At 49.8% G+C, this 17,313-nt stretch overlaps 1 protein-coding gene and 1 long non-coding RNA gene across 4 annotated transcripts; one reads left to right on the top strand and one right to left on the bottom strand.

Moving 5' to 3' along the window:
• Positions 1-364: 364 nt before the first annotated feature.
• On the bottom strand, positions 365-17,249 carry KLC2 (kinesin light chain 2). The gene is made up of 16 exons (XM_088137312.1): positions 17,127-17,249; positions 13,338-13,594; positions 12,774-13,004; positions 12,502-12,574; positions 11,440-11,662; positions 10,997-11,084; positions 10,565-10,666; positions 9,528-9,701; positions 8,720-8,819; positions 7,245-7,294; positions 7,059-7,129; positions 5,983-6,091; positions 5,105-5,254; positions 3,992-4,116; positions 3,316-3,376; positions 365-2,325 (listed from the first exon to the last, which is right to left on the bottom strand). Exons 2-16 carry the CDS (start codon positions 13,584-13,586, stop codon positions 2,245-2,247), a joined length of 1,887 nt encoding a protein of 628 aa, XP_087993438.1. The 5' UTR covers positions 13,587-13,594; positions 17,127-17,249; the 3' UTR covers positions 365-2,244.
• On the top strand, positions 14,003-16,580 carry LOC148216358 (uncharacterized). 3 transcript variants are annotated; one of them, XR_015795541.1, is made up of 4 exons: positions 14,003-14,605; positions 14,765-14,854; positions 14,977-15,485; positions 15,613-16,580. It is a non-coding gene; the product is annotated as an uncharacterized LOC148216358 (long non-coding RNA). The 3 variants fall into 3 exon arrangements; XR_015795540.1 differs by having other exon boundaries at positions 14,765-15,266; positions 15,403-15,485; XR_015795539.1 differs by having other exon boundaries at positions 14,765-15,485.
• Positions 17,250-17,313: the final 64 nt, after the last annotated feature.

Here is a 17,313-nt window from a genome sequence, read left to right as displayed (position 1 = left end):
TTGCTGAATGAGTCACAACCTGCAGACCGCAACATCTGGGAACCGACAACGCTCCAAAGTGAAAAAGAAGTAATCCACATTATGGAGCACGTCTCTGAGGTTTAAGGATGGGGAAAAGATATTTTCTCCACAATAATACGGGTGTGTTCACAGGGTGTGTGTACATCTCTCAAAAAACACAATCAGAAATTTAAACACAGATCGGACTGCCGCACAGAATCACAGAGGTGAGAGGAGACATTTAGTCACCTGGTTCAGCTCCCTAAAAACAGCCTTGGAGATTCACAGGACTTGGCGTTGCTAATCGCAGAGCTCAGTGGACGGGAGAGAAAGGCGGGAGAGGAAAAAAAAAATCAAAGCAGAGAATATTCCTCTTGTTTTATTTCTACAGCAACATAATTAAATACAGAGCACAATTCTGTTCCTCTCGTTTCACCCCAACGCAGCCATTAATCTCTCCTCCACACACAGACACGTGCACGCAAACACACACACAGAGTTATGTGATATAAGTTACCGGGGCCCTGCCCGCTTTGAAGTCCTTTCACGGGGAGGGGGAAAAAAAAACTTAAGAAATTACTCAACTGTCCCCCATGGGCTGCAAAAGAGCGAGAGGCTTAGGTTGGGTGGCTTTTCCCCCTCTTCTCGTTTCACGAAATAGCATTTTCATTCCGTACCGAGCCACCGAGAAGCAAAGGAAAATGGCTCGTTTGAAACTGGAGCCGAGCCCGATGGGTTTTCAATGGTCAGAAACAGTTTCACACACACACACTCCAGGGACACACAGCGAATGGAGAAATTGCATCTGATAAAATTCCCCGTTCGGAAGCGTTCCCTCATCTCTAGAAGCTTTTTTAAAACAGCAGCAGAATGAGAAGGAAGGGACGCAGCATTTGCAGAGGCAAGAATACGTCTAGAAGCCTGTAGGAAGCTGGATCGCCGCGTCCGGTTATCCCGGCTTTCAGCTGTTACCTGCCAAGCAACATTTTGGCCCCTTTTGCTGAATGTTGAGCTATGTATTATTACTATTGTTATTACTGAACGGGCGCCCAAGCAGCGCTGGGGCCCAGAGGAAAGGGCTGATTATGTTGTGAACAGAGACAGAGAGCATCGTTGCGGGGAAGAACGTCAGAAAAACGGGGGCTGAGATTACAGTTAGCGGGGCATCTGATGTCTCGTGCTTCGTGCCAAGGGGTTCTGTCCCTTTACGCACCGCTGTGGCTCTGTCTGGCACGGGAGGAGGATGGCAAGGGGGATCAACCGAGCGCCAGCGGCAATTTCACTAGCACTCGCCCCGTCAAGGCTCAGGCAGTGGTGAAAACACATCCTGCCTGCCAAACATGGAGGAGGAGGAGCAAGAAGGGAGGGGACAGGGTGAGAGAGGGACATTTCCACGGACACGTGGCATTCGACCTGTAAGGAAGCCCCTGAGTTAAGAGGCCACGGTACCTATATCATAATCAAGGCTTTAAAAGAAAAAAAAAAGTGCAGAGAGTGGAGAAGAGAAGAGCACGGAGAGGAAGAGGGTGGGCTGGATGTGAACTCCCTGAGGCCAGGCACAAATGAGAATAAAGCAGAAAGGATCGAACAGTTGCAGGGGGAGGGAAGAGAGCAACAAGGATCCCCAAGAATGACTGTTCCTCCTTTCTTAGTGGAAGAACAAATTAAGTGGATTGCAAGACCTGGGCGTCCACGCTGAGACCGCCCCCCTTCCGCAAGTTTTTGCTCCAATTGAGCGCAGAACTTGACACTGTAAACACAGGAGATGGTCCTCTTTCCTCATCCTCTTGGTCTCGAGCGCTCCTTCCCCACCCAAGACCTGTCCTTCTCGACATTCCCGGGAAGCGGCTTTTAAAATCATGCAGCTTTGGGTCCCTCCGCAACAGACAAGAGCGCGATTAAGTGTTCGTTGCAATTAACAATCCCTGTATTACTTGGGGGGGGGAGGGATTGGAGGGTGGCATCCAGTAGCAAAGGCCGAGAATGAGAGGAAGGGCAACATGCTGGAGGGGGGGAGAGAGGAAGACATCAGCCCATGCGTGCGTGCTCGCGTGGTGCACGCCACACACGTGAGGGAGAAGGTGAGAGGGGGCCTACCGCTCCACCGCTCTGCACGAGTTGTCATGGCAGAACCCCCATTGCGAGAGGATTTGAAACTCTTGGGCAGAGAGTCCAGGCAGAAGCTAGAAGCCCTGATGGGGTCCAGATCTTCACCGCCCAGCCGAGACCAAGCCACGCTGTACGTCACGCCATCAGGGAGCTTCGTCGGGGGAGATCAACATTGCTGGCACTTAACCCTCGGCTGTCAGAGAGGTTACTGGACACCTAGAAGAGAAAGGCAGCAGAATTTTCAAGAGAGCGGAGACTCCAGACCTGCATCTCAAAGCTTTTCTGCAGCATTGCTCTCAATCTGACCAAAGAGGACGATTATAAAAGCGTCCTGCGGGTCATTAAATGACCCACGTTGGATTATTTCCAATTCTGTTTCATTTCAGCGGGGACGGTCTGTCCGCATGTTGGAAAAGGTAGTCCTGAAATGCCACTCTGAGGCCGGATAAAACTTTGCCTTCTTGATTTGGGGGATGGGGGTAGAAGAACATCAGCGATCTTCTTTTTCAGAATGCCCAGAATGCTCTGGGCTCCCGGTCACGTCAGCTGGCCGCACAACGGGGCTGAGGGAAGCAGTGTGTTCCTGTGTTAGATTTATCGCCAGCTCTTCATTCAGAAGCTCAAGGCGGGGAACAGAGTTCCCTCCTCCCATTTTCCCCCACAACAGCCCTGCTAGGTAGGTTGGAGTGAGAGAGACTTGAGTGTCTCAAAGCCTCTCAGGGAGCTTCTGTGGCTGAGGAAGGATTAGCACCTGAGTCCCCCAATTCCTGGTCCAGCCCCTTCCCTACTAATCCACACTGGCTCTCATCGGAGGAGCAATTCCAAAATATTCAACAATGTTATCACTGTCTGTATGTGGGCAATTCCACCCATCAACTCAAAGGTTGAGGTGGGAGAAGTTTACACAAATTCAAACAATCTGTTCTCCTCCTCCTCTTCTTCCTCTTCTCCTCCTCTTCTTCCTCCTTCCTCCTTCTTTCTCCTCCTCCTTCCTTCTTTAAAGGCTCCTCTTCTATGCAAATGATTGAGCTATTGTAACATACGTTGGGCGTTTTCTATGCAGGAGCCCGCGTCCGTTAAGATGGACGGGCCACAACATGTTCAGAGGAGCCCTGAAACTGCTAGAAAAGCTAATCTCGCTGCCTCCCTCCCCCCATCCCAGCTTCCCCAAAGGAGCCTGACTGTAGCCTCCCAACAGGTGTGTACCTGGCTGGGCTCCTCTTCTGCGCTTTTATTCAGGAAGTTGAGCGAACTGGCCCGTTTTATCCTGCAGCAAGAGAAACCAGAATGGATCAGATTCCTGGTATGCCAGGGGAACAGGAGGGCCCCGAGGGGACCACCGTTGATGATCATCATTTCAGAACCGAATCCCCTTTCAACCCAAATTCCCACTTTGGCCAGCAATATTTGCAGGATGTTTTACTAAAGCAGTGTTTCTCAGCCTTAGCAACTTTAAGATATGTGGACTTCAACTCCCAGAATTCCCCCAGCCAGGGAATTCTGGGAGTTGAAGTCCACATATCTTAAAGTTGCTAAGGCTGAGAAACACTGTACTAAACCCTATGCGTTTGCCCTCGAGAAGATCTTGAAATTGCTGCGAGGATGTGAGACGCCTTTTGTTGGAAAGGAAAAGTAAAACCTCTACAGCATTTGTAAACCCTTCATTTGTTTTACTCTTCCATCCATTTTCACTGTCTGTTGATAAAACTTTTAGGGGGAAAGGCCTGTTCAAAATATATTTTAAAAAACAAAGGCTGTAAGAAACTATTTAATAGTTAGGCAGCCTTTGATCGAGGGTACCGAGATGTTCAGGCGATTAAGAAGCCCTCCCAACCTCGGCCCGGCTTCCCACCTTTTCTGATTCCCCTGACCCCAAACTCACCCTGGATTCCTGGGTTCTTGCGGGCTGACCCCTTGAAGCTTCTTGACCAGCATCTCACTGCTCCACCGCAGAGCATCTCGCAGCTTGCCAAAAGAGCCACTGCGCCGCAGAGCTCCGGAGCCCACCTGAGAATGGAAAAGAGTCATTTGTATAGTGAGAAGGGCAGCATATATAAATTTGAAGAATGGAATGGAATGGAATGGAATGGAATGGAATGGAATGGAATAGAATAGAATAGAATAGAATAGAATAGAATAGAATAGAATAGAATAGAATAGAATAGAATAGAATAGAATAGAATAGAATAGAATGATAGTCCCCCAGGCTATTAGATGTCTGAATGTTTAATATCAAATGTATAGAATGTATATTTTATAGTAACTTAGGTATCTCAGTTGTATTTTAATGTATGATTGTAAGCCAACTGCAACGGAATTTCATTTTATTATGCACTTGGTGTATAGTGTAATGACAATAAAGCTATTCTATTCTATTCTATTCTATTCTATTCTATTCTATTCTATTCTATTCTATTCTATTCTATTCTATTCTATTCTATTCTATTCTATTCAAGAGGGAAGGGAAGGGAAGGGAAGGGAAGGGAAGGGAAGGGAAGGGAAGAGAAGAGAAGAGAAGAGAAGAGAAGAGAAGAGAAGAGAAGAGAAGAGAAGAGAAGAGAAGAGAAGAGAAGAGAAGAGAAGAGAAGAGAAGAGGCGACAGGGTGCCTCCATAGTTAAGGCTACAAGGAAGTGGTCCTCAGCACAGCCAGGCCACAGCAAAATTGCAGCGCTGTCCTTCAGCTGCATTGAGACCACTGCTTCCAAAATTCCCAGCCAGATGGCACAGGATTTGGGGAGTCCCCAGTTGGGAGATGGGGGGCAAGACAAGGTGCCTTTCCAGATTAAGCCGTTAATCTTCTGCACGCCCAGGAAGGGGCTTTGAGGGAGCAACAGCTCTTTGAGTATCCTTCATGCTAAGCTGTAATGTGGTTTGAATGGTTTGGGACTTAACCCTAGTTTAGGGCTTAGTGAGTTCTGGAATAACTCTGGTTTGGCTAACTTCTTCCCTCTTTGCTTCAGAAGCAGACTCCCCAGATTACGGTTGCTCTCTCACCCCAGACCACTCGGCTGCTCCCTCTTCTGATTCAGTCCCATTTTCACACTTCTTGGCACCGGGAGTTCTGTTGCGGTTCGGTCGCTGTTCGGAGCGGTTTCCGTCCTTCAGGAGCTCCACAATTTTGCTCTGGTTGATGGCATCCATGCCCTGGGGAAGGCAGAGGGAGAGAAGGAGGGAGCCGAGGGTAGAACGATTAATCCATGTATGATGAATATGGGCGTAAGCATGCGTGTGTATGTGTGTGCACAAAGCCCACGATGGTTCAAAACACGGTAACGCAGAGGGAATCTCCTCCTGGTTCATATTCCAGAGGGAGGGAGGAACTGGGAAGGGGGGATCTGGAAGCTGTGGATTTTTATTTAGCTGCAGTAGAAAGTCCTCCATCTGTCGACAAGACAGGTTTAGGAATATAAGTGTTCAGCCAGCAAACGCAAGGACTGGCAAACTACGCGCGTGTTATAATATCGAGGGAACCAGCTGACCGCCCATTTGAAGGAATTTAATATATTGTTTAATTCCGTTCTTTGTTTCAGCTCTTTGGTGTCTTTCCACGTTCCACCCAGTCACGTTACTTCCAAGAGGTGGAAAATAAAAGGAGAGGCGCAAAAGGATTTCAGGAAAGGCAGTCATGCTAAAAGTCGTGGGTGAAAGGGATCCTGCTTTCGTTTTGATGAGAGAAGAAGAAGAAAGGTTTTTCCCCATAAGAGAGAGGGCACGGAGCAAAGTTCACCCACGGCAGAAAAGCCCCTTCGACTCTGTTCCGTTCGCCTTTCGCCTGGTCACCTGTGGCGATTCTCGCTCAGTATGGGCGATCAGGCACGCCATAAGCACACCCTTATATTTTCATCCTATGGAAAGAACGGCCCGGCACTTGCCTGTTTGCGGGACTTCTGCGCGCACTCTTCCAGCGTTTCAGCTGCCTCCACCTTGCCCTGGCGCCGGTACAGAGCCCCCAAGCTCTTTAGGGTCGCGTTGACGGTGAGGCTGGGGGTGAAAAACACAGCTGGGGACCAGGAGATCACCTTCCTGTATTTTGGGGGGCCTTTCTCAAGATCCAAACCCTCAGGGCTGCCCCAGAAGGTCCTTTCCTTACTTGCTGTCGACATCAACATCAGAAGCCAACATTTTTTTTCCCTGTTTTTAATTTTGATTTCATTTTTTAATCCCTCCCTTAAATTTCTCCTTTCGAATTCTCACTGCAACCCTCGCCTCGGTCGCACCGCTGCGTATGCGATGGCAGGAACGGGGTTAAATTTTTTTAAAAAGGTAAATAACAGCACGGATGACAGAGGGATCATATTGCCGTAGAGGTAATTATATTGTTATATTATATTATTATACTCATTTTTGTAATTAGACTCATGAAGGAAATCTATGTGGTCAAGGAGAGCCGACAACAACTTGGAGGCCCTTAAAAAAAAATTTAATTATATGTATTCTATTCTTTCCCCTTTTCTCTTTGTGTTGTTTTTCCTGCTTTTACTTAACAAATGAAAATTATACATACATACGTAAAGATTTCAGGCAATCTCAAAGGGCCTCCTCCAACACAATGGGTTTTTAACACATTGCAATTGTTAACTGAAAAGGTACTGGTAATCTGTCGCACGGGTAACCTGCCTCTCTCCAACCTATCTTCCCCTCGTTTCCACCCTCACCCCCTTTAAATCCGACCTCAGTTTTGACACTCTGCCCATCTGATGGAGCGAGCTACAGTTTCACAACAGCGTCCACCTTTTCATAAAAACGTGTTCGTCGGAAAAGGCGCCACCAGACGCTTCCTGTTTTCTGGCCCTCCTAACCAGCGCCCCTCCTACAATGTCTTCTTCTCTACGTAAATGCGGGAACGCCGCACCCCACCCCGATTCCCTTACCCTCGGAACAAAAGGGCGAGAGCAAATTCTCTTCCATCAACCTGAAGGGTCAGTGTCTCCCACTGATGGCTTCTTACCTATCAACTTTACAAGCTTTATACCAGCTTCCATATTCTCTGTAGGGTGCGCTGTTTTCTCGGTATTTGTCCTGAATGGGAAAACGAGGTAAAAAATATTAAAGAGAAGGTTTGGATTCTGTCCTAAAATTCTGGGCAAAGGAACCCTGCTTTGAATTCCTCTTTCCCAGCCAAACCCAGAAATACCTTACATTCTTCGCGTTCTTCGGCGTGCATCCATATCGGCTTATTGTCACCTGCATAGAAGGGAAGAAATAAAACCGTTTGGAAAACTCGAGGTGCCAAGCGCTGCGATAGGTTGAACCCTTTCTCAACCTTGGGGAGTTTAAGATGGGTGGATTTCAACTCCCAGAATTCCCCAGCCAGCCATGTTGAAGTCCATCCATCTTAAACTCCCCAAGGTTGAGAAACACTGGGTTGAACTGTTCTGTCTTTATCATTGGGTGCTGGTTGAATTTTAACCTGTTTTACTGTCACGCTGTTCATTTTTAACCTGGTTTACGAATGTCAGGTATGTACATCGCTCAGAGCTAAGTAAATGAGTTAATAAATTTATTTATCAAGTTTATATAGCCGCCCATCTCACAAACAGGACTCATACAGCCTGGGTTCTCACATCCCACTAAGTGATGACTGATTGACTGAACCACCTTCGGCTAGATTTGCACGTCACCGTAAATCAGAAAGCCTGGTTTTTTGACTGGTAGCGGCCAGCTTCACCCAAGACGCCAAGCTCAAAGCCATGCAAGCAGAGGGCGGCTTGGCCCGCTGCATGAACCTGGCTGCGAAGCTGAACTGGGCCGTGAACTCTGCGGCTGGCTTAGGTTAGGGTTGTGCAACATTTCCCTTTGCGTCATCAAAGATTCCAGATTCACACACCTAAGACAGGAAAACGACTAAGGAAAACAAAGGGGGTGGGGACATCCTCGTGTGATTCATTCTCCCTGGAAACAAGGAATTTTCAACCCAGCCCTGCAGCTGTCAGAGCAATGGCATCAGGCATTCCAACCCAGGTCTGCTTAACCCAAGTTGGGGATACGCACAATTACGTTGCCCTGTAAGACAGAGGGAATCCCAGACTCTTGCAGGAGGGGGATAAGGGAAATGCAGGAGAGAGACCCTTCCAGAGTTAAAATTCCACAAATCTCCCTCCATAGCTAAAATAGAAAAAATCCAGGGTTCTTTCTTTTTTAAGCCAGCCCATCTTCTGCATTGTTGTGAAAGGTCTTTGCTATAGAAAGGCTGTGAACAGGTAGTGGGGAGAGGACTGTCATTTTCCAAAGTAGAAAAGTTAGCAAAAGAAGATTCATGAAACGGAGCGAGCCGCTTCCTCCCGCGCTTTACAAAAAGGCACAATTGTGCAGGACTTTTGCTCTTGGAAGACCCGAAAGACTACGTTAGCGAAAGATGATCGTAGAGAAAAATCTAACTGTGTGGTCACTAGGAGTCAAACGTGATTGATGGCTCATAGTCCATCAAAATCTTGGCATGGCCTCCTAGACTGGAGAGTTCTGCATCAGAGCCAGCCAGCCCCCAACACACACACACACACCCTTGCACACACACCTCCTAGCTATTTTTCCAGATTTCTAAGAAGCCCCTTGCCAGGTTCTGTCTGAAGCTCCCCCCAGCTGGTGAGAAATGCCTCTTCCCACGCTCACCATTGACTGATCCGAATTCCCTCTCATGTGCCTGGGTCAGGATCTCCTTGTAGAGAGCCTCTGCTTCCTTGTATTTACCTTGTTTGATGTAACAGGAGGCCTGTGAGGATACAAATCCAGAGGTAAGAGGAACGGGCCAAAGTGAGGCCTATTTCTTGAAACTATATTTGTCGGTCTACCATTTTTGGCTCCCCAAACTGCCTCTCCCCCAAGTGCCCCTACTAAATTTGCCACCTGCGCGTTGACAATCTAAAGGACATGTCAGAAGAGGAGAAAGGGCCTGGGAGGGAGGAGGAAAAAAAAAAAAGCATAGAGGATCACACAAGGTAGCAAAACAACGCCACCATTTTTATGAAACTATTCTCCCCCAAAGCATCTGTTCCGTCACTAACCCTAACTCTGAAGAATTTGCACCCAGCTCCTCAGAGTAAAACCTGTATTTTTAAGCAGTGGTGTGTCCCGACTACCTCACCCCCATCCCAATTTGGCAAAAACCTTCCCCTTTTCTTGCAGGCTATGCCTTTTGCCCTATAAACGTGAATGCCATTGCTTCACCCATGATTCTTGGCAACGTTTAAGGGGGAACTTGCTGGGCAGATGGAAACGTTGCCAAAAGGAAGTGAAAATGTCATTCCAAAGTCGAGGCGCTGATCAAGCTGAAGAAAAAACAGGTTCTCCTCTCTTTCTCTCTCCTTCTGGTAGCAGAGAGGGACGGCAAGAACGCTGCTGGCTGGAGGCGCTGATCCATTTAGCAATTCTACGCCTTTCCTGCTGCTTTGGCGTCTCTGAGTCTCTAAGCCCCACTCACCAGGTTGTTCTTCGTCTTGGCTACATTTGGACTGTCAGATCCCAGGCGAGACTCGTAGATCTCTAGGGCCCGCTGGTAGTAGTACTGGACTTCCTCGTACTTCCCCTGGTTTTGGCAAAGGAGGGCCAAATTGTTCAGCTGCTTGGCTACATCTGGGTGGTACTTTCCTAAAACCTGGATGGAGAAAGAGAGACAGGAGCGCTCAGGCGTTTCAGAGACGGACACACCCCAAGTCTGTCCCTTGTACCACCGAAAATTGTTCTGGCCAAGGATCTTGGCTATTTAAGAAGGAGCCGCCTAATACAGCCTCACTGTGGGCTGCAAGCAGGGGTGCCTGCAGCCGAGCAGATGTGACAAGCCCCGCCCCCAGTGACATCACTGCACAAGCCCCTCCTTTACATGCCTGTGCCGGGACGCCGTTGCAGGGCGGGGCTCGTGTAGCGACATCGCTGCCGAGATGCCACAAAAGCACATCTTGTTCCTTGCTTGCCAGCAAAAAACAGGCCAGCCGGCTTGTTTTCTGCTGGCAATCGCCATCTACTCTTTTGAGAGCAGAGCCTGCTGGTTTTGACCTGTTTTATGGGCAGCAAGCAATAAAAAGTGCTGTTTAAAAAAAATGTTCTGCCCCATGCTTGGATTTGTTTTTTAAATTTCCTGGGAATCAAGCTAGATCACCTGACTTCACGGGCTGTAAAATGGCTTTTGGGGGGAAAGAGGTTTTCTGTTCACAAATTGGGTGCCTCAAAGCACCCCAAGTGGGAAAAAGCCTTCCAATCTGCTCCTCCAGTTTACCTTTGCTTTCGACTGAGGCCTGTTGAACCTCTTTCCAAACTCCCGGGCTGCCGCGTTCTCCTTTTTTTATTTTCTAAAACTGCTTCTGGATTTAGCTGGGATCCTGAAGCATTCTTGAAAATAAAAAACGAGGCTGGGAACTGGGGCTTGGTTCTACCGCATGCCAGCCTCTGGTTAAAACTTTTTAATTCGTTTTGTTAACCTCCCCAAAACTGCTGCAGCCAGAAGGGCCCCTTTGTCAATACCTTCTCGCGAATCTCCAGGGCTCTCTTGCACAAAGGTTCGGCCTCTTTATATTTTCCACGTTTCCCATACAGGACAGCCAGATTGTTGAGCGTAGCGGCCACCTAAGAATGAAAAAAGGCTGGTGTAAAAACCTGAAAGCTGCTTTCAAACAAGAGGACGCAGGAAATGCAGCAGACCTGGGCCTTCCCCCTGCAGGAAAATTTCAAACCAAAAGCCTTCGCCTTTCCCACCTGAATTTTATTTTATTTTTTGAGGGGGGTGGGGAAAGGCTGGGTGGATTTGCACGTGTCATGTAAAAGGGAGATAAAAATCACAGCTGTTTTTGCCTTTGCTGGAGGAATTGGTCTAACGACAACACCGTGTAATTTATAAAGTGAATAAATTGGGCATTATAGTCGGAGCCAAGAGGGAAGAACCCAGCCTACACTTACGGCCGGATGGTCTTTCCCCAGCGTCTTCTCCCGGATAGCTAAAGCGTCATTGAGAAGGTGGGCGGCTTCCTTATATTTATTTTGGTCCCTGGTAGGGAGGAAAACATATTAATCTCTTACATTCAAGTATTTCAGAAGGGAAACAGTACAGAGCGTGCCCTTGTCAGACCACTGGGGAGAATTATTCCACCCAAATCTGAATGCTGTCTTAAAACCGACACTAAATGGGAAAAGATCTGCTTGATCAGCTAGGTTTCCACATGCAAGGCATTCCCTGCCTTGCTTTTGTTTCAGCGTAGGGATGCATTCGAACTGGCAACCAATGACTGGAGCATTGCACAGGATAGCCACATTGATTTCTTCTACCTCCATAGTTATCGGTTAAAGTAAAATCAAGGCCATTCAGTCCCCCCCACCCCGCGCCCTCCTGTTGAGCTCCACACCTGTACACCAGCGCAAGAATATTCAGCATTGTTGCCACATCTGGGTGATCATGGCCCGAAGTTTTCTCAAGATCCTCCAGAGCCTGCTTGCAGAGCGGGACGGCCACTTCGTAGCGCCCCTGGGAAGCGTACTGGATCACCAGATTGTGCAACGTCCGCAGACGGGCCGGGATCTCGTAGCCGCCCTGCTGGGCCGCTGACTCCCCGCTGGGGTGAGCCTGTCCTGCAGAGACATAGATGTGATGGAATGGTATGGCGAAGGCCGCGCTCAGGGAGATAAGCATTTCCTTAGCCCCCAGAAGGAGCGTGGGAAGGTGAAGAGGATGAGGCTGGCACCACCCTAAGGAATTCACAGTGTTTGCTTGCTGGCTTGGGGAGTTTAGATTCAGTCTGGCGAGATTCTGTCTTGTAGGTGGAAGCTAATAAATGCTATAGATCTAAATCTATACTGTCTCGTGGAGTTCTTTGGGCTGAACCTGACAATAGCTGCCCAATCAGCTGGAAAGAGCCCACGAGCGGATTCCCCATACATACGACGGTATGAAGAAGCAACCCTTAGAAGCATCGCTTTTGAGGCACTAGGCTCACGATGAACAGGGAATTAAAGAAATAGAATTTTTAGTCCTCCAGAAGCAGCTGACCTGCTCTATGCTTAGCCGCCTGGCCGTTACTGAGGGATGCTGGGAACTGTAGTTTGAGGACATGCTATTTTTCCATGGAACTTACAGCCACAGGAGTTTGGGGCTTTGCAACCGGAGAGAGCTCGCTACTGATTAAAAACCTGGATGGTCATCAGCATCATCTTTCAGGTTATTGTGAACCCGGGCTGATCATGAGAACGGTGTTTCCATGTGACAAAAATAATTCAGTTTTTCATGCACTGCAATGTGTTTTGCACATGCCTCCGCAACTGGGGACACCACGTTCTTCATTTCAGCTGAATTTCTTCAGCTTGAAACGGCTGGAAGGAACTGATCCAGGAATTACAGGCTGCTCGTGGAGGGGAAGAGCAGCCGGGGCTGGCCAAGACCAGTTTGAATCCAGGGAACGTTACAAGCTCACCTTGACCCTGGTCGTCATCGTTAGGGAAGAGATCATCCAATGTATCTTTTGCTGCGTCCCCGCTTTTCTCATCCTGGGGAAAAAGGAAGCAATCAAAACCGGAATTGACCTTCATGGGGACAGGGGAAGGCGGGTCTCCTTATTCCCATCGGAACCCCAAAGCTTTGGCCTCTGGACCCGGGTTCAAGGCTCACCTAACAGAGCAGAAGGAAGCCACCTTCTCTAAACAGGAAGGCCAAAAGGTGGGGGAGAATCAGGAGAAAGCCACCTACTGACGGGGAGACATCCTCGTCAAATTTTTTAATCTGATTCATGAACTCCAGGTGTTTCTTCTCCTCTTCCAGCTGTGCCACCGACTGCTCGCTCCTCTGCAGCTTCTGTTGGGTTGCGGCCAGCTCATCCCGCAGCCACTGGTTTTCTTGCACCAGGCGGCGCACCTGAGCCCGCAGCTTCTGCTTCTCCGATTCCACAGCGCTCAGGTGGCTGGAGAGGGCGATGATCACCTGGGACCAGCGACAAAGGGAGATCAACAAATCTCGTTAAAGAAGACTCTGCAAGAATTTTGCTTGGGGAGAACAGCTTGTGCAGTTGGAGCCTGACCATACACAAGTATAGCCATGCACTCACACATTTGCACGCCCCCCTCTCCCCCCACCCCACTTTTCAGCGCAGGGGTAGGGAGACGTAATGCTGAGACTCCTTTGTGCTCTTCAAGAGTCACATGCAGCCCCAACCCTCCTACGGGAATCGGAAGCCGCAACATGGAATGAGCTGATACGAGGCAGGTGCCTGAATTGTCCTCCATGTCAGCTCTCAGCCTCCACAGCTGAAGTTACCTGGGCCTCCCCGAGGCCCAGCTCGATGGCCTCCAGAGATTTCCTCAGGAGAACTGCCTTCTCCTGGGCAGCACTGGTTTCGTGTTGCTGCTCCAGGCGGCTGACGGTGTCCAGCAGGGTGGCCAACAGGGAATGGTGTTCGCTGCGCAGCGTCTCCAAGCCTTGCACCACCGCCTTGGTACCGAGCACGATCTCGTCCTGGCTCATCTTCTCCAGCTTCTCCTCACGCGGGTACAGCATGGTTGCCATCGCTGAACCTTCACGAAGCAGGGGAGAGAAAGGAGTGAGGGGGAATGGAGTGGAAAAGCATCACCCACCCAATGTCAAGCTGGAGGGGTGGGGAGGGGGGTGGCGTCGTTAGTGGGAGATTGATTCAGCTCTTCCTTCTAGGTGGCCTTTCCTTCTTCGCCGCTGCAGCCAAGGGGGGATCTGGACTTGGGACTCCCCAATCTTAGCCCAACTCTACTCACTAAAGATCTGGCTAGTTAGCTAAGGCAAGCCTTCTGCTTCCCAACAACTAAGTCAAGAAGAGTCACGCAATTCTTCCCCTCTAAACGAACAGAGGACTCGTCCCTCTCACTGGCTTTGGGAGGGGGCGAGAGGAAGGGAGTAGGCAAAAGGACGAACTCAGAAGCCCCAGGTTCAACCCTCAGCCCTTGCCCCAAACCCACTTTTGCCAAATCATCAACTATTCAGCTTGATCTGAATTACAGGGCTTGGCTGCACCTCCGTGGTCGTTGTCAAAGGTACAAAGCCAACGTCAAGTGAAATGTCTCTATCATAAGATTGCTTGCCAGGAGAACAGAGGCGGTGGGCTGTCCCTTCCTGGAAGGCCCATATAGCTTCTGACCATAAAGTCTACACTAAGCCACAGGTCCACCTAGATGGCCTCAGAGATCCCAACTGAGTAACGCGATCATTCTATGTCAAGTCCTTTCAAGCCCTGAACCATGCCAAGCGGTTGTATGACGTCTTTAATTTTAGACACCACCCTGAGGGCATTTTGGATTTGACGGCTTAAGAACAGCAAGGATTATAATCATTTCTTATCTCCTCCGCCAACCGTCAGCAATCAGGCCTTTCAGAAGGAATCCCAAACGTGTCTACTACACGGTACAGCGTGTTTCTGAATATCTGACGGACCTGCTTTGCCAGCAATCAAACTGCTCCGAAACAGGAACGTGACACGGGCCAGCCCTTCATTCAAGGTCGAGGCCCAGAACCAGACAGTCAGGCTGGCGTCCAGCCTACCTGAGACCACAACCCAGGTGATAAATCTCCACCTTGCCCCAAGCTTCACGGCATCTGGAATTATGGATAGGATTTTAGAAATTAAAAGGACAAGTGGCTTGGGAAATTAGTTCTCCCCCCCCCCCCCCCCGTTTTCTTTCCTGTCCAGCTTTTAATGTAGTTCTTGTTCTCCCCAGGAGATGGCTGATTCCAGCCCCGGACAATGCAGACGCAATGCGGCGGGCGCCGAGTCCTGTGTCTGGCCAACTGAATTGAAGTCGCATCGTGTAGGTTGGATCATCACCAGCCCAGCCCCACCCCATTCTCCCCCCACCCCGCCACCAGAGCATCCCATTTCCTTTCTGCCAGCTCCAGCGTCTCTTTTGAACCCTCTCGTTTTTCAAAGCAGCTTCCCAGAAACCGATGCTGAATTTGAGGACTTTTCAAGGATCGAAGCGTCCACCGAGCTAAACTGCACCAGAAGTGGTCCGAATGCCTTTGCCTCGGACTCCGTCTCCGCCCCCTTTCACGCTCCCTCCTTCTTTTTTACTTTTGCAAAAGCAAAAATGCAACAAATTCAAGAGGAAGACAAGACCCCCAACCTCTGCTTTGACGTTGGAGCGCAACCTCCAAGTTGTAAAACATTTCACTGTGTTCTCTCTTGGCCCTCAGCCTTGCCAAGCCCCCTTCGTGCCCCAGGTAAATATCTCTTCGGATGAATGGGAACACTTGTATTTGTTCCCCTTGAGTTTTTCTGCAAAAGGGTTTTCACCCAGCCCTCCAGATGACTGCCTGTCATCTGTAGGAACAGGAAAATCATGTTTTTCTGACGTAGCTTGCATGGAAAGAAGGAAGAAGTGAATATCCAAAATACAACAGCTGAGTTCCCAGAATAGCCCAAGCCAGAAGGTAACTCGGGTGAGTTTCTTAACATATATGCTAATCCAGGCGTGGTCCTTTGTTCAGTAAACCATAATTAATCAAACTGGTTCAGAGGGTTGCCTGAACCCAGGTTTTCTTTTTTTTTTTTTCTTTCACTGTGCAGTTTCCAGGCCAGCAGAACTATTAAAAACACACCCACTGAAAATCGAATGAAAGAGACAAGGAAGACATCTATCTTCCTGGATCCCTAGGAAAATAAAAATCACCTTGATTTTGGATTCATCCTCGCCTGACTTAAGATTTGTAAGATTTTCTGGGGGGGCGGGAATCTTTATCTTTTCCCTTCCTCCTCCTTTTAACAGCTTTCCAGGGTTTTTAATATGCTACTGAATTCTCTGCCTTCAGCAAAAGTTAAAGCAAATTGACTCCGTTGGTGTTTGGGATCCCAACTCCCATAAGCCTTTCCAGCAGGGCCGGTGGCTGGGGATGATGGGGTCATGAAAGGCCTGAAGTTCCTAACTGTAGTTTGGGGTGTGGGGAAATGACTCCTTCTTAACCTTTTTCTATCCATTCCACAATCTGTCAGATTTGGGGTGGAAGATTTGCCCAGAGGCCTTGCAAACCCTTACTTTGTTTTGGGGGTGCAAATCTTTCCCTTTTGCCCCCTCTTTGGTTTTTCTCATGCCCTTGGCTCCCCCCACCAGTTTCTCTGCGGGCCCCCTTGCTCCAGTGAACCCCAAAGCAGGCCCGCGTGTGGTGCGAACCCAGCTCCGATACAAAGCGTGCTGGGCAGAGTCAGGAAACTGAGTTGGTGGAGCAAACCCTGGTTTGTTAGTTGCAGGTAAGGGAATGGGGGGGGTCCAACCCCACAGAACAAGAGCAAGCAGGACGGTTCTCTTTCCGTTTTAGGAATGCTCTGATGCTCAAACACGGCCCTTGCATTTGGGGGCTACTTCTGTGCAGCTTCCCCTTCTTTGGGGGGTGCCTCTCCTGAAGGCAAGGACTAAGGGGGGCCCTTTTTCAGTTTACAAGACCTCCCCCCCTTCAAAGAAGGGATTTCCCAGGCTTTCAGCTGGAGGAGGGCTAGATGACCTCTAAACCCACTTAGGGATTTCTGATCCACCCAGGAGAACGCCCACTCCCCGCATCCCTTTCTGGGAAGACCCCCCCCAGCTTAATTGGCTTGGGGGGGGCTTTTTGGCATTCTTTGAAGCATCCTTCAGTGAAGCACTCATCCAGTGAAGGGGCTGGGTGGCCCTGGAAGCCGGAGCCCCCATCCCTTCCCCCCCCCTTTGAGGAGAGGGCTAGGAAGGGAGGAGGGGGGCTAGCGAGCGCTGCCCACCCCCCTCATTTACACTTCCCTTGTGGGGGGAGGAGATGCCCTTTCCAAGCATCCCCCCCTTCCGCTGCCCCCATTGGGGAAGGGGCTCCCTGTCCCTTTCCTGAATCCCAGTTCAATTGGTGGGGGGGGTGGAGCCCCCACCCGGCCCACTTCTAATTTTTAGGGTCTCACTGGCCCCCTCACTTGTACCCCAGCGGGGAGATCCCCCCTTTTAAGGGGGGAGACTTTAGCCTGATGGAGGGCAAGAGGAGCCCCTCCTCACTGCTGGGGGGGACAAAGGGAGAGAGAGAGAGAGAGAGAGAGAGAGAGAGACACCCCCCACCTCGCCCTCATACCTGCGCGCGCAGCCCTCGCCCCGCCGGTGCGGCTCCCAACCGCCGCCGCCGCAGCCGCCGCCGCTCCCCTCCCTCCAGCCGCCGGCCTCACATCGTTCCCGGCAGGCGCTGCGGCACCGGCGAGCGCGCGGCCCCGCCCCCAAACAACCGCCTTAAAGGGGAGGCGGGGAAGGCGCGTCGGAGGACA

The sequence above is a fragment of the Python bivittatus genome, unplaced genomic scaffold, assembly GCF_059951505.1.
Source record: "Python bivittatus isolate LINGU-HERP-01145 unplaced genomic scaffold, Pbiv_v1 ctg000180_np1212, whole genome shotgun sequence".
In the NCBI taxonomy this organism is placed as follows: Eukaryota; Metazoa; Chordata; class Lepidosauria; order Squamata; family Pythonidae; genus Python; species Python bivittatus.
The sequence above is the reverse complement of the archived record's forward strand: the minus strand, read 5'-3'. Positions and strand labels throughout refer to the sequence as shown.

Coding starts and splice junctions, on each gene's coding strand:
- KLC2 (XM_088137312.1), bottom strand. CDS start 13,586: ATGGCAACCATGCTGTACCCGCGTGAGGAGAAGCTGGAGAAGATGAGC. Junction 12,575..12,773: donor ACGAGGATGTCTCCCCGTCA/GTAGGTGGCTTT, acceptor CTTTTTCCCCAG/GATGAGAAAAGCGGGGACGC. Junction 8,820..9,527: donor CCAAGACGAAGAACAACCTG/GTGAGTGGGGCT, acceptor GTATCCTCACAG/GCCTCCTGTTACATCAAACA.